The sequence below is a fragment of the Poeciliopsis prolifica genome, unplaced genomic scaffold, assembly GCF_027474105.1.
Source record: "Poeciliopsis prolifica strain line A6 unplaced genomic scaffold, Auburn_PproV2 SCAFFOLD018, whole genome shotgun sequence".
Taxonomy (NCBI): domain Eukaryota; kingdom Metazoa; phylum Chordata; class Actinopteri; order Cyprinodontiformes; family Poeciliidae; genus Poeciliopsis; species Poeciliopsis prolifica.
In genome coordinates this window covers 5,610,477-5,637,860 of record NW_026562393.1, presented here as the reverse complement: position 1 = coordinate 5,637,860, position 27,384 = coordinate 5,610,477, and the positions used below count along the sequence as shown (strand labels likewise).

The 27,384-nt window shown below is 39.1% G+C and overlaps 4 protein-coding genes across 4 annotated transcripts; 1 reads left to right on the top strand and 3 right to left on the bottom strand.

The window, feature by feature from the left end:
• Positions 1-240: 240 nt before the first annotated feature.
• acadsb (acyl-CoA dehydrogenase short/branched chain) lies at positions 241-4,901 on the bottom strand. The gene is made up of 11 exons (XM_055043287.1): positions 4,793-4,901; positions 4,364-4,526; positions 4,186-4,286; positions 3,208-3,414; positions 2,808-2,978; positions 2,519-2,644; positions 2,340-2,432; positions 2,155-2,244; positions 1,917-2,054; positions 1,675-1,774; positions 241-827 (listed from the first exon to the last, which is right to left on the bottom strand). Exons 1-11 carry the CDS (start codon positions 4,823-4,825, stop codon positions 751-753), a joined length of 1,299 nt encoding a protein of 432 aa, XP_054899262.1. The 5' UTR covers positions 4,826-4,901; the 3' UTR covers positions 241-750.
• A 649-nt stretch (positions 4,902-5,550) lies between these two features.
• On the top strand, positions 5,551-8,569 carry LOC129368250 (zinc finger protein Pegasus-like). The gene is made up of 3 exons (XM_055043154.1): positions 5,551-5,977; positions 6,069-6,257; positions 6,784-8,569. The coding sequence occupies exons 1-3, from the start codon at positions 5,809-5,811 to the stop codon at positions 7,695-7,697; spliced, it is 1,272 nt and encodes a 423-aa protein (XP_054899129.1). The 5' UTR covers positions 5,551-5,808; the 3' UTR covers positions 7,698-8,569.
• A 976-nt stretch (positions 8,570-9,545) lies between these two features.
• LOC129368251 (L-seryl-tRNA(Sec) kinase-like) lies at positions 9,546-11,521 on the bottom strand. The gene is made up of 6 exons (XM_055043155.1): positions 11,067-11,521; positions 10,620-10,866; positions 10,316-10,517; positions 10,136-10,211; positions 9,935-10,028; positions 9,546-9,849 (listed from the first exon to the last, which is right to left on the bottom strand). The coding sequence occupies exons 1-6, from the start codon at positions 11,334-11,336 to the stop codon at positions 9,638-9,640; spliced, it is 1,101 nt and encodes a 366-aa protein (XP_054899130.1). The 5' UTR covers positions 11,337-11,521; the 3' UTR covers positions 9,546-9,637.
• Positions 11,522-12,304: 783 nt separating this feature from the next.
• On the bottom strand, positions 12,305-26,166 carry LOC129367848 (transmembrane protein 150A-like). Its single transcript, XM_055042465.1, has 8 exons — positions 25,952-26,166; positions 24,252-24,372; positions 23,658-23,705; positions 21,678-21,764; positions 20,401-20,468; positions 17,666-17,793; positions 13,888-14,065; positions 12,305-13,258 (listed from the first exon to the last, which is right to left on the bottom strand). The coding sequence occupies exons 2-8, from the start codon at positions 24,329-24,331 to the stop codon at positions 13,011-13,013; spliced, it is 837 nt and encodes a 278-aa protein (XP_054898440.1). The 5' UTR covers positions 24,332-24,372; positions 25,952-26,166; the 3' UTR covers positions 12,305-13,010.
• Positions 26,167-27,384: the final 1,218 nt, after the last annotated feature.

Genomic DNA, 27,384 nt, shown 5'->3' with positions numbered 1-27,384 from the left:
GATAATGGACAACATGAATGATATAACAAGGACAAACTGATTGGCAATATAAAGCTGGACGGAAGCTTTATATAGCATTTTATTTTGAAAAAGTAGAGTTTTGGACTCTCAGATACATGGACAAGACTCCTGTGACTATAGAGACAAATGAGTTTAGGCTACAGATTGATGATGCGTACATTTTTTTCCCTCTCCATATTGAACTCAACCACAGTAAAGATGGCACAGAGACAGGTCATATATTAGCATGTTATGGAAGTTTTTATTATAATGTAAAATCAGTCAGCTTACATTATGTAAGGAAACAAACCACAGTCCAACCGCTGAAGACAAAATTCTCTGAAGGCACTGAATCATTTGAAGAATAACTTGATCAAACTCAAACATTCAAACTTATGTTCTAACACTTGGGGATGTTGCGCTCGCAAAACTGATCAATAGACATCAACATACGCAACAAATGTGGTAGAGACACGATACTGTGAAGGCTTAAAAGTGACCAATCGCCTTTCTGCACTGATTTGGGAAAATGTCATGCAGAAAATGCCAAAACAACTCAACTTTAAACCTTAAAGAATTCGTGACATCAGTTATAGGAACTACTTTGTAACGTTACAACAAAAACCCTATTAGAATAGTTCTACAACAACACAATTCTCCAGGGTTGAATCATCGCAAAAATGACAAGATTACAGAGTCTAACAGCAAAACAATCACAAACTGAATCAATCAGTTTGTGGCTTGATGGTTTCAGCGGTCATACTCCTTATCAATGAACTTGGCCATAGTAGACAGCTGGACATTTGTTGTACCCTCATAAATGGTTCCTATATGTGGAGAAAAACAGAAAAATTAAATTTTATTCCAGGACTGCACAAAAAAAAATCCACATGCCATCAGCCCTGCCTGTCCCCTGGTACACAGTTATGCATTAGATGTGTTCGAGCTTCATTATTTGAACAGATTTCACTGTAACAGCTTTGAAAAGTCAAAAACGTGAAATATAAAAGCAAAACTGCATTAAGTTGCAACCTGTAGATGATATACACAGTATGTGTTTAATATCCCTTTATTCATGTAGATTTTTCTATACGTAGAAGCTTGTAGAGATTTTCTTTTTTCTCAGTAAAAAGAAAAAAATATATATATTTTTTTTGTTTTTACTTTAACAGGCATTGGAGTACTGGTCAACATTCCTCTACACCAGCTGGAAAACTGGGAGCCCATGTGTCATGAGCACAGATCTTATTTTTTTATTTTCACAGCAGCATCATTAAACTGTTGGTGTGATGACACTGGCGGAAGCAATTGTGTAGGGGCATTCCTTCTGAGTTCCAGTTCCAGTTGCTACAGTCCCACCCCTGAACCCCTTTGGTCTAATCACAAACACCCAAATGTGTGTGTCCCTAATACAGCTGTTTTCTACAAACAGAGCCTTGAAAATGTGTTTATTCCTCATGGACATTTTCAGATTTTGTCTCAAACATCACAGCCAGTGTGTTTTCTTAGGCTTGTTTGTGACAGAGTTTTAATGGAGATTTTTATTTTGAAATTTAAAATTATTTACCATTTTACCAGAAATTTTCAATTATGTGCCACTTTGGTTTTTATTTATATGTCACATGAAATCAAACCAGTTTTAGTGAAACGGTGCAACGTCTCGCTGAGGCTCACCGATTTTACAGTCTCTGTAGTATTTCTCTATGGGGTAGTCCTTGGTGAAGCCGACTCCTCCCATCCATTCGATGCACTTTGACGTAGTTAGAGTTGCAACCTGGACAAAATGAAACAAACACAAATACTTCACCATGCTTGACTCAAGCTGATGTCGTCATTTCTTGACAAACACAGAGTAATGGGTCAGAGACAGGAAAATGCACACAGCTTCCTTTTTTCTAAGCAATCAAAAAGCACACCTCAGAGGAGAAGTATTTGGCCATGCAGGCCTCTTTGATGAAAGGTCTGCCGGCTTCTTTCAGACGGGCGGCGTTGTACGTCAGCAGACGCGCCGCTTCGATCTGGGTCGCTACATGAGCTATTTGATGCTGCATGCCCTGGGATACAGAATAGTGCGTTGTTAATAAACAATACCCTGCCCTCAAAAGTGAATGTGCATGTACAGAAGAGGGGAGTTGTCTTTAAGATCCCACACACCTGAAAGTCAAATATGCGCTTTCCAAACTGCACCCGCTGCCTGGTGTAAGGAATAGTATGGTCAAAGCAACCCTGAGCCAGGCCAACCATCTGCAGTCCAGGGTGGGGAAAGTGAACACATCAGTAAGTAGTAATGAATGCATTTTTATTGAAAACCATTAACGTCCAAAATTTCTGCTGCATACCTGTGCAGCAATTCCAATCCTGCCTTCGTTCAACATTCCAATAGCATATTTGTATCCATGACCGACCTCTCCTAAAATATTCGCCTCCGGCACCTACAACAGACAACGGAAGGTTTGTAGAGAAAAACAAAAAACCTGGTCTACAGCAGTCCAGTTCAGCTCAGTGTGTTTGGCTCCACCTTGACGATGTCAAAGTTAAGAGGGCAGGTGGAGGACGCACGCAGGCCAAGCTTGTTCTCCTTCTTGCAAATCTCGAGCCCCGGCGTGTCCCGGTCCACGATAAAGCAGGTAATCCCTCTGTATCCCTGCAAAATAAAAACAAGAAGCCTTAAACTGATGCTTGGCCAAAGACACAAGAACCCATCTGGTGCATTCTGGTATGTTACTAGCTTTTAGTAATTCTCCAAACCCAAGATTGGGGAATGCTGCCATTAAAAATGCTCATTTAAAAGCTTTATAGAACCTTACAGCAGAGGGATCTACGTTGGCCATCACTAGGAAAACCCCTGCATGCTCTGCGTTGCTGATCCACATCTTGGATCCATTGATTATGAAATAGTCCTTGTGTTTTTCCGCTCGTGTCTTCAGAGCAAAAGCATCGCTCCCCGATTCGGCTTCAGAGAGGCAGAAGCTTCCAATCTGTCAGAAGCCACAAGATGCAAAGCATTACAGGAACTGTACTGTGATATGGTAAATATACCAGTGTAATCTTGTAATACGCATTCTGTCCAGGTGTACCATGACTGGGACTGTCTTGTCCAAGTCATCAAAACATACACTTTTCCATTCAGAATGAAATGAAAATTTATTGTTTATTTAAGTTTATTATTGTTTGTTCAGAGTTAGGATACGGTAATGACTGCCTCACCATATCAGTAGACAGTCGGCTGAGGTACTTCTCTTTCTGAGCTGGCGTGCCAAGTTTCACAAACAGTGTGTTGATGAGTGTGTTTTGGATGTCGCAGAGCACAGCCACAGAGGGATCCACCTTCGCCAGCTCTTCAATCACCAGGATCGAGGAGAAAAACGAGGAGCCAGTGCCGCCATATTCTGGGTCAATTTCCACCCCCATAAGCTGGACAGAAAAATGAATCAAAACTAAAATGCTTTAAAGTTAATTACTTAATAATTGCTTATTAATAAACCAACAGACCACTGAAAAGTTTATTTTAGTAAATTGGTTAAAACATGAAACGCACATATATTATTTTACTATATGTAGAATTTCACATTTTAGCCATTTAATTCAATTAATTCTAAAGATTGGGGGTTAGAGCTACCACTACCCAAAACATTCAGTTTCTCAGGCAGTATATTACATGAAAATCCATAAAAAATATCTTCAACACACATTATGCAACAGTTATGGATTACACAATGACAGAATGTGAACTTATGTATCCAAGCATAACAATGGAAGGTTGTGTGGAAGGAAAATGTGTGGCAGAGAAAAGTGCATAAACAATAATGTATAAAACAGTCAGTAACATTATGAAAACATTTAGTGTTTTTATTTTTTGCAAAAACACATTTTAGGTCTACAAGAAGCTGGTGGGAAAATGTGTTCTGGTTTAATAAAACTGAGGTGGAATTTTGTTTACTATAATTCCAAGAGGTGTTTGGTAAAAAAAAAAAATATATATTACACTACATCACCAGAAGATCCATACTACCCACAGGGAAGTAAGGCAGTAGTAGCATCATTCTGTGGGCATATTTTTCCTTAACTGGAAGTCATTGTGCAGGTGATTAACATAAGCCATTTAATAATAGTGAACTGTTCTGGCATCACTGAATTAAAACAAATTATGCTCTTTTGGAATATATTAAGATGCAGCGTACATACCCCCTGCTCAAACAGGGATCTAATGACTTCTTCATCCATGGCAGAATTTTCATCCATCATTGGCACAAATGGGGCGATGCGCTCTTGTGCATATTTCCTCACTGTTAATCAGTAACAAAGATTAGAAGGTTTTGCCTCCAGCTCTCTGCAGCAGCAGGAACACAGCTTTGCTGCTCACCTGCGTCCCTCATCATGCTCTCCTCCTCTGAATACGTCTGCAGCGGAGGGAAGGCCACCACTGCACCTGCCTGGCTTGGAGCCACTGCTGGGGCAGAAGTCGTCCTGCTCCTCAATCCAGACTGACATAACCCCCATGATGGACGAGAGATCTGTCTGAGGGACTAGCAGTCAACAAGAGAGGAAACACTGCATTCACATCGAGTGTCCATCGTAATTTCCAGTGCTCATCGATGCATTTGCAACCAGTCTGTTGTTTATGTTATCCAACTAGTTGGTTGATGCTTTAGCAAACGTTAGCATCTACTGAGTGATTAGCTAGCTAGGTAACATAAATGTAAAATTGGTGACAAAATAAGTGAAAAATACAGATTTTCCGTTTTATTGAGTAGTAGCCTAATATGAGAGAAAACGCAGAGCACAGACTCACCTTTGACAAAAATCTGACCAACGGGGCAGCCATGGTTTGTTATGAAACTGCGAGTACGGGAAAGGCTGATGGTGCCTTCATGGAGATAAGGAATCTCCCCTTTTCACACAGAAGTCATGGCTTCTTTTTTAAGATATGTGCTTTTTAGACTTTCTATCAATGCTGCAGTATAATATATTAAGGTACTGGAAATTTTATCCAGTATAAACGTCTAAAATATTTTTAAGAAATTGTGCCTGAATCAAACTGACTGACTTTGTCTGACGTTACAAGAAGGCAACATTTCGAACGCATAGATGTAAAAAGGTAGACGCGGCATTTACTGCCTCCAAATAAGCCATACGTCAGCGGCCACCATGTTGTGAGTGGCATCTTTTCGCGACGTTCACTGGAGAACCCCTCCAGACCCCTTAAGGACAAGGGTTTAAGAAAATGGATGGACACATACATATACGTTAGTTAATATCATACTTTTTATATGCTGTTCTTCATGGTCAAACTCACAGTTGAAGGGTGTGTGTGTGTGTGTGTGTGTGTGTGTGTGTGTGTGTGTGTGTGTGTGTGTAATAAAATTAACAATGTTATTAGTGCTTATTTAGAAGTCAGGTGCTTGTTTTGAACTAAAGACATTCGTATTTAATTACGGAGCATGTAAGTTTATTAAGCTTGAAAATAAGTTATTTTTAAATAATATATAGATGTTTTAGACTTAAATGCCACTCACAATAAGGCGGCCATGTTGACGTTACCGTATGTCTATGGTAACGGCTATCAAGCAATAAAACATGAGCTATGGTAACGGCTATCTAGCAATAAAACATAAGCTTCATGTTGCTGTGCGTAACATTAGAATCCGAAACGTCAAATAGGAAGTCGGGTGAAGAAGGTTTCAAACTTGAATTTTACAGAATAACTTCAGAGAGATTAAGGAAGAACAAGGACGCGTTGGCAATGCTACCAATAGATACCCACTGAAGACAACAAGAGCAGCTACGACACTCTCGAGGCGTCTTTGGATGTTATTTCAGGTTCAACGGAGAAAACAAAACATGGAGGAGATAAAGACTGAGCCTGTGGATTTTGTGAAAGAGTTTCAGGAATACCTAACGCAGCAAACTCAGCACGTCAACATGATTTCGGGCTCTGTTTGCGGAGAAAAAGAGACAACGGAGCCGTTTCATGCCGGTGGGAAGGAGTACAAAGCAAAAGAGAAATATGTGTCAGATGAATATCTACTCCGAAGCCATGGTCTTATCATATATGTGTGTGTTTTTAGTTGCCCCGAGGTGTGAGCAGAATGTCCTGGACCCCCCTTCTGTGGAGGTGAGCCTGCCGATGGAGGACGGATCAGACATACAAGTGGAGAGTCTGGAGAGAACTTGCGATGGGAAATACAAGTGCAGCTACTGCAGCTATGCTAACAAGGGCATGGCTCGTTTAATAGAGCACATACGCATCCACACAGGTCAGAGCTTCCGTTGCATCTTCATACTGTAGGGCATTATAACAAGCTGCTAACTTCAACCTTAATCTGTTGGCATTCCTGATAGAAATGTGTAAAATGCAAAAAAAAAAATTGTAAGGAAAATACGTCCTTTTATTCAAATTTAAGTCTTTTTTTGGGGGGGGGGGGACAAAAATGTTTCAAACAAACCACTTCTTTGTTGTTTCTGCCAAATGTTATGTGCATTATCCTATATAGATGGACCTATTTTTGTCCAAATGAAATCATCACTTTTGTATCTTAAAATCTTTCATCTTAAGTTAGCAAGACCCTTCCAATACAAATAGGCCCACAGGATCACAGATCCTCTACCATACTAAGCATGAGGTGCATTTACCATCTTCTCATCTAGTGTGTGACATTTTATTTGGTGTGTGCAAGCATCTGGTTTTCAACAGTACTTATCAGTACCATACATGTAATGCAATGTTATTACCTGTTTTTGCAGTATGTTGTGTAATAAAACTGGAAATATTTCTTCATGTAGGTGAAAAGCCTCACCGCTGCCAGCTGTGCCCGTTTGCTTCAGCATATGAGCGCCACCTGGAAGCGCACATGCGCTCCCACACGGGAGAGAAGCCCTACAAGTGTGACCTCTGCGCCTTCCGATGCAGCGACCGCAGCAACCTGTCACACCACCGCCGCCGCCGCCACAAGCTCCTGCCCACCAGAGTGGCCCGTTCCCCTTTCTCCAACAAGAGGATGCTGAGCTCTTTGCAGAAGAGGACGGGCTCTCTGGGATTCGGCCGGCGGCTCCTGATCAACGTCAGCCCTCCCTCAGTCGTCGTGCCCAGGTCCGACTATTTTAGCCAGTTTTCACACAAAATCCACCAGTTGAACGGCAGCGAATACAAAACGCCCCCTAAGATGGACGAGATCGAGAGCCGGGGCTGTGGTGAAAACGGCTTTAGAAACTCGCTGGATCAGCTTTCTGCTCTTGCGGGTCAGGACTTTGAGGCTCTCCCGGAGCCTCAAAGTCCCACGTCCCCCGACAGGCAGTCCTTAACGGACGAAAAACCAATCCTGGTGGAGCAGGTGACAGTCTGCTCCAGCGGCGCGCAGACGTTTCCGCCCAAAGAATCTCCCACCTCAGGTCATAAGAGCTACAGTCCTGCGTCTGGCTGTGGCATGGAGACTAACGTCAACACTTTGAGTGGCAGTGTTAGCAACAGCCAGGCGAGCACACCAACCCCTGCTGCAAATGCTCCAAGCGAAGAAGAGCAAAACCTTTTGCACAGATGCCAGCATTGTGATATCCGCTTTTCTGATAACATAATCTATACCATCCACATGGGCTGCCATGGCTACGAACACCCATTCCAATGCAACATCTGTGGTCATATGTGCATGGACAAATACAATTTTGCGTGTCATTTTGCCCGTGGGCAACATAAGAAGTGAAATAAGTACACAGAAATCTCATGAAATTGAAGTTACGGATTTCCTGCGCTTTTATTCTGATTTGTCACGTCAAAACGGTAAACCTCAATGTATTGCATGTTTTATTTTTTTATAGACTAACACAATGTGCTGCCTCAATTTGAAGTTAAGTGAAGACTACATGTGGTTTCATTGAATACAACACAGTCACTTCACCTCGTCCCGTTACCTTTCGTGGAAACAGAGCACTGTTCATTGTGTTACCTGACAATGAAAGAATACAACACAGCTGGAAACCAGATAAGGCTTTCCCCCTTAGCTGACAACCCGAGTAACTCTGGAGCAGCTGCAGACACTGAGAGCTCAGGTTGAAAGGACCATTATAGTGTAAGAGGTGCCTATTCCATGGTATGACATTGTGGCGGGAGCATGATGGTAAGGGCATGCTTTTCTTCAGCAGGGACAGAGAAAACAACTCAGTTAATGTGAAGATTGACGGAAGTAAATAGTAGAAGAAAACTAATAACTTGAGTCTAAATGGATGCTCACCTTCCTGCAGGAGATACAGCCAGATCCACAATGGAAAGGTTTATATCAAAGCATATTTATGTATTAGAGAACTTAACTCTAACTGAAAATCTATGATTAGACTTAAAAGCTGATGTTCAGACGTGTCTAACCATTCTGATTGAGGTTAAGCCGTTTTGGAACGAATGATAAAAAAAAATAAAATAAAAATCTGCCAGTCTCTTGATGTGCAAAGCTGCTCGTCATACTGCAAATGTAAGTGCACTTACAGCTGCACTTACTTGCAGCCGCAAGTGCAGCAACAGGTGATTCTCAGCGACTCAGAGGGATGAATAAAAATGAATACCACACTTTTCAGATTTTTATTTTTTTTTCAGATTTTCATTTATTTAAAAGAGTGTGTTTTTTTTACATCAACAGTGAGCACATATGGGTTGTTAGGGAAGTGGTAATTCTGAAATCATCTGTGGGTCTGACTTAGAGACTCGGGATCTAAGTCCCGAGTCAGGGACACATCATCACTCAGGACATTTCAAAGGACTTATCGGTTTTTGCTGTAAGAATTAGAAGGAATTTCTACTGTCTGGCTTCTTCAGAATATAGAGTACTTTCACAATATATTCTGCAACTTCATATTAATAAATTATTTTTGTTGTAGCATTAATCAGCAATAAACAAAACACATAATATTTAGTCTACCTGGACTGGAAGGATGTCTCACTGCTGAAACATGTCATTGTTTTGTTGTATAAACATAGAAATTTCATCTCAGTTTCAAACGCCGCAAAGTTTGTAACACAAACTCTGTGCTAGATTGTAAATGCGGTCGTGTATCGTGTTCAACGTCCCGTCTAAATTTGTCGACATTTTGGCATTTATGACAATTTAGAGGGGATCATAAGAATTTTACCAGCAACAGCTTAGTAAGCTGCTGTACATATGAATCCAAAACAGTATCTGTTGATCCAGCTTTAAATATACACTGCCAACTTACTGTTAAACGTTCAGCTCTGAAGTTTATAACGCCTTCAACTGAGTTAATCTTTTACTCATGTTTGATGTTCTCACAAAAAGTTGGAAAATGTCTGTTTTGTATCTATAGTTCAGGTAAAAACAACTAATTTAATGAAATAATTTTAATAAAACCACATATAGGAGACTAACAATCCCTCATAAATGCAACTAAAGTATTTAGTGTTTGTTTCCCTGAGGTATATATATGAGGTATATATATGATGTGACACAGAGGCTCTAAAAAGTATTTAGAGGAGCTTATGAATAGAATGTGTATTTCCAGTCATAAATTACTTCAACACGATTCAATTAACTTAAATGCAAATAATCAGTAAAAATACATTTTATTTGAATTTAAATATGTACAGACACCAACCATTCATAGTAATAATTTCTTTGACATTATCTTGAAAAAAAGATCACATTGTTTTGTGGTTGCTTATAAACTGTGACAGGATTTCGTTCTTTTTGTCATCAAAAATATTCACCACCTGCTCCACACTGATGTCCTCCTCTTGAAGGAAACACGTCTCCTGCAGGAACCGTTTCCTCAAGTCGTGAAGGAAAGTCGCTTTGCATTCGTTCAGCCGAGCAGCCAGAACCCGCATGTGTTCAGAAGGGACTTGATTTTCTGCAAATGAAGCCAGCAAAGGTCGTTATTATGAAACATGGAGAACACATATAATAAATATCAATTGGTGAAGTTCCCAGCTGACCTCTGGCAGCCTTCATAGCCTCAGATATCAGACGCCGACAGACCTGATCAGCCTGGTGGACCACACTCGTGGCACACTTGAGACGATCAGCTTCCTGCAACATCAGTATGGTGCATTTCTGAGAAATTGCTCACATCTCAACTTTCCATCTTTCACTTCCCGTTTTACTGCGTTTCACAGATGTGAGAAACTGCAACACACCTTTTGTTCGCTGTTGTCCTCAGCTGGGCTCAATGGATTGTCTAATGCCACAGAGACCAAATCCATTACTCTCTGGCTGATAAAAAGTCACACAGGAAGATAAACCCAGAAAAAAAAGCTTTATAAATCACTTTGTATTTAACAAAAAAGGGCCAAAAGCAGTTAATTCTGCTCTCTTACATGTCGGACTTGGATACATCGTTTGTCGAGTTGAGCGAGATGCTTTGGGATTCCCACGGGTTCTTTTGTGGATTCGGAAATTCCAAACGCTTCTCCATCTCCATGATCACTTTGACGGGGATGGGCTTAGGTCTGCTTTGGTTCCTCCTGATGCAGGTCTCTAAATCACACTGCAGATACACCTGGCAGAAACCCAGTGACACTGCAACCACAATGGACATGTTTGGAAAAAAAAAACAACAACCCAAAAAACAAAACACTTAAGGGTGCTGAGGAGCATGTTCTTTTGACAACGAGTCCTTACACTTTCTTGCAAGTTGGTACACTTCGTATCTCATGCTTGGGTAGTAGAAGTTGTCATCTAAAAGAAAGAGCAGCGGCATCCCATCGGTGTGTAACTCTTTAGGGTGCAGTAGAGCTTGAACACATGGTTGCCATGCAGCTCCATTGATGAGAGGGTTGCTTTGCAACTCCATCACCACTTCAGGCCGCTCCAAGACCTGCTCTATGCAATGCAACACGGCTTGTCTGTAGGACTTCCAATTAGTGTGCTATAAGGGAATAAAAAAAATACATAATCACTCATGAAAATCCGTATATTTAGAGAAATGTAAGTCAAAATGCACTTCTGATTTTGCCAGAGCCTTCAAACAGGTATTAATCACATGTTTCATATCGGTCTGTTTTAAATCGCAGATGTTTTCACTCGTTTTCAGTGAAAGCTAATAAAGACTTGAGAATAACGGTCTACCATGTCTGTCAGATTGAGGCCATCCTCCTCCACCTCGGTGCGATAAGCCTTCTCGGGGATCAGCTCGTCGTAGGACACCGCCGCTGCCCTCCAGCCGTGCTCCGCCGCGGTACCCACAATCCTGCGGGTCAGCTGTGACTTCCCGGCGGCAGGCAGTCCGCAGAGGACGCACAGACAGGCCGGAGACCCGCGGACCCTCCGGGGCGCAGCTTCGGCCATAACGTCCGAGAGCACCTGGCAGCAGACGCTGTACGCAACACCGACCGGCATCCAGTTGCAAGCGTCGCTCTCGAGCGCCCACCGCTCTCAGTCCTCTTCCGGTCTGCAAATATTTACCGTCATGCGCTAAAATTTAAACGTAAGCTGAAAATGTGCCGCCCCATCCCGGGCTTAGCAACAAACATCATACATAAGTCGTTAAGGAAACCATATTTTGCTTGTCGCTCTCACACCGGAAGAAGAACTGGACTGGTTCCTCTTTGCGCATGCGCACAGCGGAAGAAACGTCATGGACGAACCCGCAGGGGTTTTGAACTGGTAGGGATTGGGGCGAGGGGCTTCAAAAGTAAAAAAAACTTTGCATTTACTTTTTTGTCGGAAATGTGTGAAACGCGGTTTTTGCCCATGTTTATGGGCAAAAACAAAACAAACATGGGGGGGATTGAGAAACAAAAAACTGCATAAATGTGAAACAGAAAGAAAAGATGCAGTCTTTGAAAAAAAGAAATCTGCAAACAAAAAATCTCATTTAGCATTCAGGGCCTTGATATAATACTTTGTTGCACCACTAAAAATGTCACTAAAATTACATCTGCAAATCGTGTTGTCCTGTTGGAAGACACCCTTTACCTCAAACTCAAGTCTTGTGGTCTTACTCAGGTTTTCTTCCAGTACCACAGTAAGCATTTAACTCCGACCAGCTTTCATATGCATGATACTGCCACAACCATGTTACATTCAATGGCTCTTAAGAGTGGCTGGTTTCCATTTCACAAAGCACTTTAAATGATGGCCAATTTACTTGAGTAAAATTAAGATTCTGCACACCTTGCAGTGAAGAAATCTAACTTGGAAATGCAAAAACGAAATGGCTCACATATCTATTTGTCTCATCTGACCAGAGCCCCTTCATTCACGTCTGCTGTATTATAGTTGATCTATGGCAATCTGAAATAGATTTATCTTCCATGCAACAGTCTGGCCACTCTTTTTCCACACATGAGAAAAAATCAAGCGTCCAGTTTTCATTTTGCTTTATTTTCTAGTCTGTATGCTCTATGCAGAATTTTATTTCTCAAAACAGCTGATGAGATCAAATATACAACAGAGCAGAGCTTATATGCAAAAATGAGGTATCTACCTCAACATTATGTTGCATTGGCTAGCATATTATAATCTGAAAAACAAATCACATGAGCTGTTCAGAGTGAAAACAAACACTCATATCTGGAAATTTGGATAGAAAATCCACTTCAGATGAAAGAAAATTATTATTGGCACCCAGTTACGTCCACCCATTGTCTGAAGCTTTTGGAAAACCTCACCTTAGTGCAGACAGAAAGGGTGAGAGCTGGTGATGTAACAGAATTTCCTGCCAGAAAACAATACACAGGCTCTGTGTCTGAACATTTCAACTCTGAGAGACTTCTGAGGCACTTTTTGAAGATATTTGTTCAGATGAAAGGCAGCTCCGGCTGAGGACTCAGAGGCTGATCATTACATAAGGACAAAATAAAACAAACAACGAGAACTCTGTCCACACGTATAGATCGTAACTGGCCTCTGTCTGCAAGAGGGCACTTGTGAAACTGTGCAATGTTACGCAGCGTAGCAGACTACAAGTCTATGAGTGTCTTCGGTGCTGAGGCTACTGAATGTGCAACACGAGCGTAGCAATTAGGGTCTTCCTCCATGTTTTACTCAGTGACCTCCAGTGATGTTCCATTAAAGGATTGACAGGTTCTCTGCCTGGTGGAGGACGGGCCCTCCGCCGATCTCCGGCTTGTGAGCACTGAGGGAGAAGCTGGGAAGTCCCCCTCCTTTGGAGAGAACGATCAGGGTGTTCGCTGACACCCCTCCAAACTCAAAGGCAAAAGTCCCATAGAAGAACATGATGACCATGCAGTAGATCCACTCAAAGATGGCGGAGGTGTGCTGCAGGGAGAAGCTCTCCTGGCAAAAAAAAACTCCACCTGGTGATGGGAGGTTAAGGAGAAACAACACACGACCCCAGATCTGATGGGTAGGACAAAGCAAATTAGTTTTGTTGATTGGTTAAACCGAGTTATCAGTCTTAAAATGTCATGTTAACTGCTATCTGAGGCTGTGTTGAGATATTTCAGATCTTTTTTGCGTTCTGAGTGAAAACTGCTACTGTCACAGTCTGTTGATTAGCAGGTAATGTAATTTCATGTCTGATTTGACCTGTAATTTTTGAAAATATAGACTGTAAACACAGTCGACTTAAGACAGTTTAGGAGGTCACTAAACTGAAGCAAACAAATCAAAGAAGCAAACAAATCTAGAACATGTGTCTAAGAATGAAACCTTCTCTTTTAAATATAAGCATTTTAATTTGGAGGAGTTTCCAGCTGACAGACTTCAGAGATTTTTCAAGTGCAATAAATTGAAGATCCTGTGTGTAAAGCAGTCTCTTCTCCAGCAGAGGGTGATGTTAAATTACCTCTGAACTTGTGAAAGAGAGGTCAGCAACCTCAGAAGTAAGATTTTGCAAGTAAACAAAACCCTAAAGGCCTTCAGCGAACTGCTCAAAAAAATCCAAACTTTAGAGAAACATAATAACATTTCACACAGAGGATACTGAGCACCAGGGCGATCAGTGCAAGCAGAGCCATCCCCGCTCGTATGTGACCCATCCAATACTCCTCTTGGGTTTTGGCCAATCTGTAGGTTAGAGCCGCTTGGAAGCTCACAAACAGAATGCTGGATGGGAACGCCACTCCAGCACCTATATAATGAAGGACTTTGGCAAAATCCACCTGAAATAAACACAAATAATTACTAATCTGAGTAGAGGCAAAGGACAAAGTTTATTTTCTACAAACCTATTGTTCCTGAACCTCAGCTTTTTAATCACTGATGTACCATCTTCACTTGATAAGCTACTTGACCGTATGACCTGACGACAATACCTACAAGACACAAATCTTGCTTGTAACTTCTAAGAAAATTAAATGTTTCCTGCTAACCTGTCAATTACGTGTATTGTTTTAGAAAATGTTCCCAACGTGTTTAGAAAAAGATTGTCTGTTTCAGGTTATACACCAGCCCTCATTTGTTTTCACCTCTGACCCACAAATATGGATCAGCAATGTATTCTTGTCCAATCAAGATAGCCCTCTCACACGTCCCTATTGAATGATTACTGAGTGCTTTTCTAAACATGCTGACCAGAACCTCATTGCAAATACTCAAACTACAAGTGCTAGTCTGTTACTTTGCTGTCAATTGTGAAGAAATACATAGTTGAAAGTGCAAGAACAAGTTGGGAAAATTAAATCTGAACCAGAAAACTCTTTACCACAGTTGCATCCAAAGGTTTTGTATGGGCCAAAATCAAGTCAAAACTGCTTCCCGGATACAGAAATGTGTTTTTTTTAATAAAAAGTTTGCTTCAAACTATTGTACATACAATTTTGACAACAATGAACAGAATTACAATGACTCTGCTTGATTTTTTTTCACATGTATTTTAGTTCTAAATGTTAACTAAAATTGGAAGGATTCAACATATTGAGAGAGTAGGAATACTCTGTAGAAAATCTCCAGTTTGGTGCCCACGTCTAAATATTCTGTTACTTCTATATTAAAAAACAGTGGAAGTTATTGAAATTAGGTTTATGCAGTGAATGAAAATGAAACAGATGCCAGGATGGATGGGTAGATGAATGACAAACTAACTGATGAACAAATTTTGGGATCTCAGACTTTTCCAGATCCACTGATGAATAGGTCTGAATCAGTACTGTCCTAAGTTTTCATCCACACTTGTCAAGTAAAAAGTATTCAAATGTAGATTTTTTTTTTTTTTTGCTATGACACAATCTATAAATAAATCATGCGATATGATTATTGAAATAAAGGAGTCAGTGTTTTATAGTTGGATGGGTAGATGACTGCAGGTAAAAGAAAAATAATCACTCAGGGTTTTATATGATTGTCTCCAACTAAAAGGCTAATATATTATGTTTTTTCTTCTACTTTCTTGGTATAATTTTTTTTGTTTGGAATTTGACTAATTTTCATTGGGAATATTTGCATTAGCAAAACTTAACTTAAAAAATAAACAAAACAAAACAAAAAAAACCCAAATTTGCTTTTGAGTAAAAGTCATTCAATAAAAGTGGTCAAAAATACTATCAAGTATATGTATAAAAAGAAAAAAGCGTGACTATTACAAATAGTCACAAATGTTATTTTTACTAACATTTGCTATTGAAACAAGATTTTAATTGGTCAGTGAACAAAATCTCCTCCTCTACCAACCACCAGATATGTAACCCCCTCACATTGTGGTTGGGAGCCAGGAGCTACAACTGGCCCCCGAGCCCCACTTTTTCACACTTTTTTGGCCAGAAAAATCCCGAGACACTCAACACTGTAACATCTGAGTTAAGAGACACATGTATGACGCCTCAATAAATCTACCAGCTGCCCCGCACTCCTTACAGAAACGATGCTTTTTAAGATCCCACCCCAGCAAGGGTGTTTTCAGACTGAACAAACAGAACATGAAAGAACATTTATTTTGGAAGGTCTACAGAGAATGGACAATAGAGAACGCAAGATGGGCCCAGCAGTTAGCACACAGCAGAGTTTTCATGGGAACGTGATGGGAGAGCGTTATCAATCCCAGCGGCATTTAATAACAGCTTTTTGAGACGTTCAGTGTGTGATTGTTTTGCTGTTAAACTTCCTGCCTACATAGCCACCCATATCTTCTGGACACGTGAGCAAGATTTCCTATTATTCTTTCATTTGAGAGTCAAAAACTGATCACTATAATCCAAAGTAAATCATAAATCATGTTTTATGTCATCATCATCATCTGCATGGAATAGTTGATTCCATTTCTTAATCAATGAGGCGTGAAATCACATCATATTAGTATAAATATAAATTCTTATTAGAGACCAAAGAGCATATTGCTATGTACGATAACGGCACATCCTATTGGTATTTTATCCTGATTACGGTTGAAATTCTTGCCAAGATCAAACATAAATATCAAACAAAATACAGCACAAAAGCTGGAAGTGGTGTGAATAACTCACAATGAGATTACAGTTTGACTGGAAATTATGTAACTCCATAGATGTTCTGAAAATAAATGTAACTTTTATAAGAGTTGCGTTTGTTTTTCTCACAGCCACTCGTCACGGCAGAAAGAGCAAAAAAGAAAAAGGAAAAACCCCCACAAAATTCCAGTAAGACAAATGTCTGTGGTATTGCTACTGTATCTTTTAACATTCCATGCATGGATTCTGATGATCTCATATCTCATCTTCAGACATAAAGTAATGTATTTAATGTTTTCAACAGTCTATGTTGTTTGCAACATAGACTTTCAGTTATGTATATGAAAAGTCTACACATGCCTGGTAAAATAGTTAATTAAGGTAAATAAATGAGTGTTATGAATCCTTTTCCACATCTATCATCTATGCACTCCCTGAAAATAAAACATTTTTGATTCAGTTTCAGTATTCATGATGTTTGATGTTGCTGGAAAGTAAAATACATCTTAAGTTTTCCAACAGAAACCTCATGGTTTTCTGTAAAAACTGACCAACTTTAGTTCATACATTTTTCAACCCCGGCAAAAGTTTAGCTTTAATAACCCCAGATCATAATATCACCATCACCATGTTTCAGTTGGGGTATTGTACTCTTTTGTGCTGTGTAGTTTGTTCAAAACATATATTCTTGGAATTGTTGAGAAAAGAAACTTATGTTTGGTTTCATCAGAACACAAGAAGTTCTTCCACAATGTTTTGGGTGATTGTAACCAGATCTTGGATGGTCTCTTTGGAAGAAAAAGCTTCACTCAACCCTTTCTTGTTTGTCCAAATATATGGAAAATATATTTGGTGTAGAGCACAACCAGAACTACCCAGAAAATTCTGCAGCACATTGGCAGTTCTTGATTGAATCATACTGAGTTAGCCTTGTTTTCTGTCAATCTGGTCTCTCTACTCTTAACAGCTGACTTTTGACTCTCTATAATCTGCACACATATAAAAAAGTGCCTCACCAATTAGTTTACACAGTTATGCTACCAGGTTTTTAAGAATTTTATTTTCTTTTTCCATGTAAAAATGTGATTATGGTCTCATTTTTTGATTTGAATGTATCTTAGGGTTAGACCTCAAAACTATAATTGTGAGCATACTACCTGGAGCCTGTAGAATTCATAACGGGTCACCTAACCTAATCTTACTCTTAATTTACATTCAGTAAATGATAAGAGACCCAGAGAAACCTGTGTGCAAAGGAGAATCCTAAACACATATTCTCCCTCACTGTGCTTCTCTGGTAAGGATCCAGAGATAACCCTGAACTCCTAGGTTTTCGATTACCTGGAAGTTTCCCACCATGGCGAGACCAGCAGCACAGATCCACCCGGTGGAAAGGCTGGCCATGTTCAGAACACAGTTCTGGTGTTTCTCAATCACGTGAGCGTAACGCAACAGAGTGACTAGCATCACTGAAAAGAAAGAGAGGAAATTACACATCATTATATGATCACATCTTCTTTTTCCTAGGCACCTGGCCTTCTTTTCTTTTCTGTTTTTATTTTGGAAATATGGTGAAGAAATTTAGCCTCTGTTAAACACACTACACTGTCAGCGCCAGCTTTGTTCTTGTTTTTGTTCCTACCCTCCCCCCATGTTTTTATCTAACCTGCCTCTGCAGCGTTGGCTTGTTGGCTTAAAAAAAAAAAGTTTTGCTCAAAGCAACTCCAGCTTTCTCAACCTGCATGACATGAGCTGCGACAGAATTAGCAGTGAGCTCGTTGTTTTCTCCTGTGGTGTGATGCTGCAGATTCCAGCCATTTGTTTACCAAACAGTTCCATCAAAGCCTCACAGCAGCGTCGTCGTTCACATCTGGCGCTCATCATGCTACAAATTGCTCAGAGAGCCTGTTTGGACATTTCTGTTGGCAGTCCAACTGAATGCAGCGGTTAGCTTTTGATGATCAAGGGAACACTGTGTATGAAATCCATGTTTAAAGTTATGGATATTCTGAGCATTTCGAAGGGAAGTTGGACAGTAAGGCACATACTTTCTGATTTATAGGGCTTTAACAAATGCCATTCTTCAAGTCTGTATGAATATCTTTGAGTTAAAAAACAAACAAAAAAAACCCCTAACAGATACAAACTCTGGATTGTGTTTGCTATCAAGGAGGCAGGAATATTTTAATTCCTGAACAATTTACAAGACCAACAAAAGAAAGCACATAATTAACAACTTACTTTTTTTTGGGAAAAAAAAAGACTAATAAAAAATCAAAATGATCCATTCTTTTCCTTTCACATTGCAGTTATATAGTACAACTGTGTCATTCTATCACATAAAATCAATGTAAGAGTCAAGTTTGCGGTTTTATTGTCTTACTCTCTCTTCTAGAGACAAACTTTCTTCAAAGTCTGAAGAACATAACTAAAATTGTTATACTTTGTACCAGTTTGAAAAAAACCCACATTATACCCTTATTGAGTTTGTTGGCTTCGGCAGGCAACACCTTAAACATGTTATTTCCAGGTGCCGCACAACATTGGAAAGACCAGCCATAATTATATTCAAAAAGGAGCTTGTTCTTGTTGTATTTTGGTAATAAATGTATGAATCGACATCAGAACAAAAACAGAAGACCTTATCAAGACGCCGGCTGACACTGACAAGAAAGTATCAATACCTACAATGAATGACTTCTGTTCCAGCATGAGGTGAAAGGCTACTCAAAGAGGAAGAATGCATTGCTGTAAAAGCCAAATTACAACTTTGGTTAGCAATTGCACTATTGGAGCAAAATTGTATTTTTTTGGAGGACCTTTTCTGTGATACAAAGAGACTAAATTAAAATGTTTTCCCATATAGACAAAGAAGAAAGCTTTCAGACCTTTGAACATCAACAACTGTTTAGCATGAGGGTAGCAGCCTCATGTTGTAAGGTTTTTTTTTTAATTGCATGAAGGCACTGAGGCATTTCAAAAGAAGTGACAATGAGGAAAGAGCACTATGTGCAAATTTGGAGACGTCAGCTAGAAAATTAAAGCTTGTGCACAAATTAGCCTTCCGAACAGACAATGACTCAGTAGCTAAACAAGTTACAAAGTGGCTCAAGGAGAGGAAAGTCAATGTTTTGCGGTAGTCATGAACAAACCTGATCTCAGTCCCATAAAGCTTTTGAGCAGAGCTCAAACGGTGTGTTTGAGGAAAAACTGACTCAGTTAGGCCAGCTCCATCTGTAGTAATTGCACAAACTATTTTGAAAGGCTTCTGGAAGAAAATCCAAAACATCCGACCCAAGTCATTCAGTTATTTTGCAGCAACATTTCATTTATGTGCTCAAACGCTTTATATCTGATATCAAAATAGCATAATTGAAAATATATATACACTGTCATGGACCACCAATATCCACTGGTTAGGGACAACTAAAATCCGCTTGGCTATGTGATTAAAAGTCATTTTATGTGATCAGATGGGAAAAACATAAAATCCTAATGTGTTGATTTCAGTAAAAACTGTTCTCGGTCCTGTTAGGAAAATCCCTGTCACATGCTTCTGCCTCTTTGATATCAGAACCCCACTAAGTGTGCTCTGTAAAGCCCAGGACAAACATCGGTTCCTCCAAACTTGTACAACAAGACATGAACATGTGTGGAGCATTTCCCAAAAGCTTCTGTACCCTCTCAGCCAACTCTTCCTCTTCCCTGTTAGCCTCCCTTAAAAAAATCCATAAAACCAACATACACTGAGCACAATGGGTCCTGAACTCAGAGAGGACCACCCAAAATAGATGGTTTAAAGAAGTTTTGGCACACATTGGAATGGAAAAGCTGCCCCTTTTGTCCAGAGGGGGAATGTTTGTGGCTCATGTGGGGCATAAAAAAAAGCGCTTTTCAAGGAACTGAGTAAATTTTTCCCCCTCAGATTATGGACTGAGATTTGGATCAAGCTTTGGATTCTGGGGAGAGAGGAGCAGGCTGGAGTTGCTGCAGCTGGGAAAACAAGCTTGAACTTTTTTGATCTGTATCATCAAAAAAGTGGGTGTCTCTCTAATATTAATTGTTAAGACACTTGCCCATGAACGCTCCTGTGCTGCATATGAGGCTGAAGAAACAGCTTTCAGGTGGCAGAGTTCCACATTTACTGCAACAGAAAAAGACAGAAGCATGAGCCGACAGAAAAGCACTGTAGTTTAATGTCCTAGTTCAGTTGGACTCAAATTCAATCATAATAAGCAGCATTCATAAATAGTCATGAATTGAATCCCTTAGCTGCACTATAATACGATTTTAAACTTTTGCTGTTTAATGGTGATTTAGCTGCACTTCAATAACTTTGTGAGATTTTTATCAGGAGTAATATGTGAACTATGAACAAACCACATCGTTACTTTTGGAGGAAAAAAAGCTGGAAATGTGTCCAACATAAACTCCTTGTTCATTCCTCTGCAGGGGGGGAAATCGTTGTTTGCATTCTGCGGTGGCAATTCAAAGAGCGCTGAAGGATCTACTATTGGCAACATGAGCTCCATTTACTGTGGAGGTGAAAAGGTCCCTCTCATCTCAGTCGAGATCGACATTTAGGCAGATTTTACCCTCATTAGCCAAATTTCTTCATTTGAAAGGTAGGAACTCTAAATGATGAAAGGTCAGGAAATGAGGGGGTACTTCGAAAATTGCTGTACTAAGTGACCAGGCTGGTTATGTTTAACACAAGGTCAACAAAACAAACTTATCAGGATTTTAAATCTTGTATGTCAAGGCTAACATAACTAGGCAACATAAATATTTTTTTAGTATGATACAATGTAAAAATATTTTGTTGAAGCATAATTTTTTGCTGGGGGAGCTGCACACTCGCATGTCAGCATGTTCTCCCTCTGCATGTGTGTGACTCTCCTGGTACTCTTAGAAAATTGACACCTAGCAGTTTTTTTTTTCTTCTTAATATTTTTTCCAAACAAAATAATACAATCTGATTGCCAAATAAACTTCTAACTCCAACTTAATACTCATTTAATCCCTAGTCCTGCATAAAAAAAAAACAAGTGGAGGACATACACAAAGGAAGAAAGTTCCCATTTATTTTCATTTTTGGGGAATTAAAAGCAGATTTAAAATGACAGGAAAGCACACACTGCAAAAAAACCAACAGCCATGTCAGATGATATGTATGATTATTCACAATGAATACTTTCTTTTGTTTGAAAGATGCTGACGGAGCTTAAAAGGCTTTGTTTCCCCTTGGGTATACTTAAAATGCATAGCAGGACAGGGATTAGAAAAACCATAACATCTGCATGTGAATCCAACAGAGCCGAACTCTTAATGCAAGAAGCCTGACACCGCTGACCTGATGAGGGGTATGTTGTCCAGGGTACAGCACAGTTCAGGTCCTCGTTGTGATGGGAGCTGTTCCTCGCAGGACTCATTATACAACCTGCAAAGACACATGTCCATGTAGTCTACTCATTCAGTTTGCAGATAGGATTCCCTGAACAAAATAAAATATATTGAAAACTTTACAAGGAAATAATTTGTTGTCGCAGTAGTCTAATTCCAACCTGAAGACTCACCTGGTGTCAGTGATGAATCCCACTCACACACCAGTTTAGTTATTGAAGGACCGCATAGATGGGTGCTTGGGGCAATTCCTTTTTATATCCCACTTGGTCAGCACCATGAGACAAATGTCAAAACACACACACTGCCACCTCAGCGACTCAGTTCAACCAGCTGGGCTTCCGTAGATGGACAGCTTTATCAGCTACTTTTGTTTGTATTTGGTTGAATTTTAATTGGATCCAAATGAGAGTCTCATTATGTGCCTGATAACAATAAGAATCATCTTTAAATTGAGAACATTTAATCAATGTAGATAAACTACCATGTCGACAAACAAGTTTTTTGATTTGTTTTTTCAAGAATATCACTGGTGACACATCTTTCGCCATGGTGTCCCGACAATCATTATTTTGAAAAACGCCCTTTTCTAAATCGGGCAAATAAAACAGCGTACTAATAAGAGTATTGGTTTTGAAGAAAAAAATCAATGTTCATGTAAAATAATATGTTGAAATATTAAACTATTCTTCATGATCAATGTCAAAATCTTCATTGGGATTGCAGAAATAGAACTTCTCTGTTGTTTGTTGGCTAGCTTTTTGCAGGTTTCCAGTGGTGTTTCTTTTCTTTCTTCAATGTTTTTCTTCATTTTTGCTGGCGCTTTGATTATTTGCGGAAATGAGCTCCCCATTTTTGGGGTTTCCATCACGCTAATCTTTAATTCCCTTTAACAGATTTTCTATCACATTCAAGACAGTCACTCCAAACCCAAATTAAAAATCACTTGCTAAATTAAAACCAAACATTACTTCCAGGCATAAGTCACATGTTGATTAAACTAATATATTACTTTAAAGTTAAATTATTTTGGGTTTAACTCTGGATAATATGGAAAACCTTATCAACTTTAAAAGTAAAATAATTTGAAAAATGTGTGTTTTTATTGTATGACTAATTGTTGGGTGTACCAATAGTTGTGTCACTGGAAACTTTGCTGACATTTTTAGGCTTTTTTCATATAGTAGGGGAGCCAACAAGTGTTTGCATGCATTCATAAGACATCTGAAAACTATTCCAATCTCCTGTTATATTTTCACCTTAAATGTTCATTATAAAACCTTTTCTGATGCAAAATAAGTGAACAAAAGAAATGTTTGAACACATTGTTAATGATTAAAAACCGGCTTGAACATTTGTCACGTCACAGCTCTCATTTTGCTCAAATGACAGTAGAAAATTAACCAAATATATATAATTTGCCGTAATCTGTAAACCCCATCAACGTTTGACTTCCAAAAGCATTTTTTCTGAATTTCTCCTTCCTTCGGATTATAACTAACCCTGGAGAGAGGACGTGCTGGTGTGTGTCGAGTGGAGACTGCTCAGGAAATAAACATGTCTTGGGTGAAATGTCTACATTTCACAACTCATTTTCTCGGTTTTGAAAGCTAAAACCCAGGCTGCCTGCTATTCTGCATACGTTTCTCTTTACATGGGTGGATGAGGTTTTAAAGCAGTTTCACCATAGCATCTGAAACATTGGTCATTTAAAAAGGGTTTGTTTATCTGTATGCAGATAAAATGAGAGCAATTTTGAATAAAATCTAATGAGAGCAACCAAAAAGATAAATTAGCCTATGTGTTTCTTCCAGTAAGATTTGACAAATTTCAGTGGACGCTTTAAATGTTTTACATATCCAGCATAATTATTCTAACAATTATTATTTTTATTATTATTATTATTAGTGTACATGTTTATGTCCTTTACCAGTTGTGCACAGGGCAGACATGCTGGTTGTAGAGGGCCATCGCATATCTGTAAAAGAACAAAGAAGATAATATTAATAATAAAAAAAGTGAAACAGGAGAGCAAAAAGATTAATCTTCTCACTGCTTTGTTGTGTGTAATTCTGCTTAATTCTCTACCTTTGCATAAAATGCGACTAATGGCGAATTCAGGTCTACAAACTTTAAGTAAGACAAACACCCCGAGGCGCCTTCTCTCATTGGCTTTAGTCAAATATTGGTGGCTATCTTTTACCCAGCACTGTGACAGGAGGCAAGAAAATAGTTGTGGTAAAATTGTTCTAAAATTGAGGTGTAATTTTAAAGTGCACACTCAAAAAACCTGAATACTCCATCCTCTGATGTTTCCCCACTTTTACTTTATGCAATATGTCATTTAGCAACATAACTTTTTTTCCCCCAGCCTTGCTTTGTTACAAACTTCTCCATTGCTTAGCTTAAGTACTAATAAGAAATTTAGATTGTGACAAATTTGCTGCAGTTTCTTTTTTGTTTTGTTTTTTTACTTCTCTCAACAAAAGAAACAAGCTTCTAGAAAAAGTCTGAATGTACTCACACGACCCATATTCCTGTAATAGTGAAGACTGGTAGGGTGACAGGAAGGATCATCCACACAGACATGTCGACCATCGGCATATGCTGACTCCTGCAGGACCAATCAGGGTCCACCGCCGTGACTTTCAGGAGAAAAACATTTCATCCTAATTTTAATCTTTCTTAATCACACAACCAGAATGCACTTATGATACTCAAGTGACCTCAGATCACAAAATCATATTAAAAACCAAAGAAAATCTAATGCCGATCCCAACATGTCGATCACAGATATTATCCTGTCTTGATTCCTTTCTTGTTGAAAAATTTTATGGAAATGATTCATATAGATGACAAATGTTGACTCTATATAAGATTAGCTGTGGGGTGCCACAAGGCGCTGTGCTAGGTCTTTTGCATTTTATAAAATACATAAATGATATTTGATCATGCAGATGAAAGCATGACGTTGCTCTGCTGCAATTCTGGATCAGTTGAAAGCGAGCTGACAATTTCCAATAAATTGTTTTACATTAATAAATCCACGGAAAATCACAGTTGGGATGTTGAGTTTGGATAGATGCCACCCGAAATATCATAATCCAAAACAATAATACATCCCAGTAAAACATTCACGCACAAATCAGAGTAATATGGTACATAAGACAGCTGCAACCACGATAAACCGTATATTTCTGTACCTTTTTCTTTTTTTGCTTACTCAAAACAAAAATTCTGACATTTGCAATAAAACAATTTTTTTTTTAGAAAAATGTCGGGCTAATAAACACGACTTTGAATGCACTACCGAACATTATTTCAGCTTTCCACCTTTGTTCTTCAAATTTTTATAAGAACTGAATAAATGATATTTTATCATATCATAAACTGTTTATACTTTAAATGCACCTAAAATGTTCAGCGTTTTCCTCTACTTACTGTAAACTCTTGGGAGTTTTTTTTCTCAGTCAAACAAACAGAGACATCTGGGAATTTTTAAACTGTTTGTGCTACTTTACAGATTAAATGGATGAGGGATTAATCATGTAGGAATGCTGAAGAATGCAACTATCAAGCACAAGAAGATAAGACAGAAAAAGATCAGTGCAGCATGCAGCCACTTACTGAGATTTTGAATACAATGTGATAGTTACAAGTCTTTAGTGGCGATAATGATGTTTAATGACTCTTGGCTCTAATGAAGCTGTATATCTTTGCACAAAAACAAGGCATATCACATAAGTTCATACTCATTATGAACAGTGGACTGAAAGCCTCTTACCTTTTTAACTGAAACTGTCACCTCCAGAGACAAGTTCTGAAGTAACTTTAGTCTACTGAAACAAGTTGTCATTTCTTCTTGGTCAGGTCACAGGCTGTCTGCCATAATGTAATAATTTGAATTATCCTGGCTTTCTCAAATATTTTAAGGACTCACTGCAAACTAAGGGAAGTAGACTCTAGTGAAAAGGCGGTCAAGGATAAAGAATAATGAAAAACATTATGAGAATTATTGATTGAGATTGCAAAAAAGTCTGACTCATCATATCCAAATATTGGGACTTACACCATTCTCTTACACCCCTAACCGCCTTCCTTCCAAGTAACCCAAAATGTATAATCTGACCAGTCTACCCTGAATGCCTTCATGTTTTTCATTAGCAAAGCTCTGAGTTATGCTTTCCAGGTTTTCCTCCACGCACAGCTTCAGTAAACTCTTACCTTGTTCTCTTTATTCAAGGGCTCAGTCTCTGTGTCTCATTTCAGTTCTTCCTCACTGCCAGAAAACCTTGGTCCTGCCGGTTTCATTGTCCAGAAGTAAAACTGCCACAAGTTTGATGCCTTATCAAGATCAAGAATGAGGCAGCTGCTGGTCTCTCTTGTCTTCTTTCATCACTTCTTTCTGACTCTCTCCCGAATGTGTTGTGATCCAAGGAGGAGAGCAGCAGAACTGTGGTACCTCTAACTCCTCCCAACTACACTCTCTCCCCAGGGTAAATGGAATGTTATCGCTGGACATATTGACTCTCATTTTCATTTTATTTGTGTAAGGAAAGTGGTCAATTTCATCCTTTTTTTCCACTTTGAAGTGGAGGGAATGGACTCCAGGATCCAGTGGCTCTAAAGGTTCAGCACACCTTGTCCTCTTTGGACAATAGATTTCAAAATGGGAATCTGCAGCGTGTGTCTGTCTTGTTTTTGTTCTCATTAAGCCAGATCAAAATGGTCCTCATTAAACCAAAATGCTTTCTAGAGAAGTACAAATGCAAGTTTCTTGGCCTTTTCTCAGCTTTAGACTTTGTTTTTGGCCTAACAGAACATTTGAACAGACCGTGGGCTCTCTAACTGAGCTTTAACCCAGTTTCAGGGTAAACAGGTAAAAGCTAAAATGGAACACAACCAGGCAAATAGTAGATGCAATGTCACACTAACTGACAGTTCAATGTTGTGAAGCAACGATTAATCTGTTTACCAGTTGAAATAACTTCAAAACCCTCCATAAATGTAAAAAAAATAAGTTACATTAGACAAAAAAAAAGAAAGAAAAATGAAGCAAAAGATTACAAAACAGTTTCGCATAGATTCTTGAGTGTCTGGATAAGTTGCAGCTGCTTTTCCTCAACGTGCTGAAATACCCAAGGCAGTCACACAAGAAACACTGCAACGGAGTGGAGATAAAAAAATAAAGAAGGCGAACCAAACTTTGCACAGCCACAAGAGGGCGCTATGTACTTCATATACCGTCAAAGTGTTTAGTTGTGGAAACAGGCTTTCGAAAATAAAAATGTTTAGAAGACTGAACAAAATGTGTATAAGAAATACTTTAGAAAAGAAATATATAATTTATTTCATATTTTCGCAGATTTTACAAGTTAATTTCCCGGGATTTAAAGGTTACTTTTTTGGGGGGGAGTTTTGCAACTTACTGGAAACTTTAAAAACATCATTATCTCTAAGCCTGCAGGTTAGTTCTCTTGCAGTTTTCAGATACTTTTTTTAAGTTTACAGATGAATGTCATGGAATTTAAAGAATTTCTCCCCATGAATATAAATAACATTTGTGGGTACATTCCAAAAATAACATTTACTTCACCAGAACTTTTTTACTTTTCCTAAATGTTTCTTGAAATTTAAGGTTATCATTCCAGGACTTT

What these genes read in the sequence shown, in the direction of transcription:
- acadsb (XM_055043287.1), bottom strand. Translation starts at nt 4,825, where the DNA reads ATGGCTGCCCCGTTGGTCAGATTTTTGTCAAAG. An exon ending in GATCCCTGTTTGAGCAGGGG is followed by an intron (nt 3,415 to 4,185) that starts GTATGTACGCTG and finishes TTTTCTGTCCAG; the next exon opens with CTTATGGGGGTGGAAATTGA. An exon ending in GGATTGGAATTGCTGCACAG is followed by an intron (nt 2,245 to 2,339) that starts GTATGCAGCAGA and finishes CCTGGACTGCAG; the next exon opens with ATGGTTGGCCTGGCTCAGGG.
- LOC129368250 (XM_055043154.1), top strand. Translation starts at nt 5,809, where the DNA reads ATGTTATTTCAGGTTCAACGGAGAAAACAAAACATGGAGGAGATAAAG. An exon ending in AACGGAGCCGTTTCATGCCG is followed by an intron (nt 5,978 to 6,068) that starts GTGGGAAGGAGT and finishes GTGTGTTTTTAG; the next exon opens with TTGCCCCGAGGTGTGAGCAG. An exon ending in GCACATACGCATCCACACAG is followed by an intron (nt 6,258 to 6,783) that starts GTCAGAGCTTCC and finishes TTCTTCATGTAG; the next exon opens with GTGAAAAGCCTCACCGCTGC.
- LOC129368251 (XM_055043155.1), bottom strand. Translation starts at nt 11,336, where the DNA reads ATGCCGGTCGGTGTTGCGTACAGCGTCTGCTGCCAGGTGCTCTCGGAC. An exon ending in GCCTCAATCTGACAGACATG is followed by an intron (nt 10,867 to 11,066) that starts GTAGACCGTTAT and finishes ATTCCCTTATAG; the next exon opens with CACACTAATTGGAAGTCCTA. An exon ending in GATGTATCCAAGTCCGACAT is followed by an intron (nt 10,212 to 10,315) that starts GTAAGAGAGCAG and finishes ACTTTTTATCAG; the next exon opens with CCAGAGAGTAATGGATTTGG.
- LOC129367848 (XM_055042465.1), bottom strand. Translation starts at nt 24,331, where the DNA reads ATGCCGATGGTCGACATGTCTGTGTGGATGATCCTTCCTGTCACCCTA. An exon ending in GTCTGCCCTGTGCACAACTG is followed by an intron (nt 21,765 to 23,657) that starts GTAAAGGACATA and finishes GTGTCTTTGCAG; the next exon opens with GTTGTATAATGAGTCCTGCG. An exon ending in GACAACATACCCCTCATCAG is followed by an intron (nt 20,469 to 21,677) that starts GTCAGCGGTGTC and finishes TTTCTGTTGCAG; the next exon opens with TAAATGTGGAACTCTGCCAC.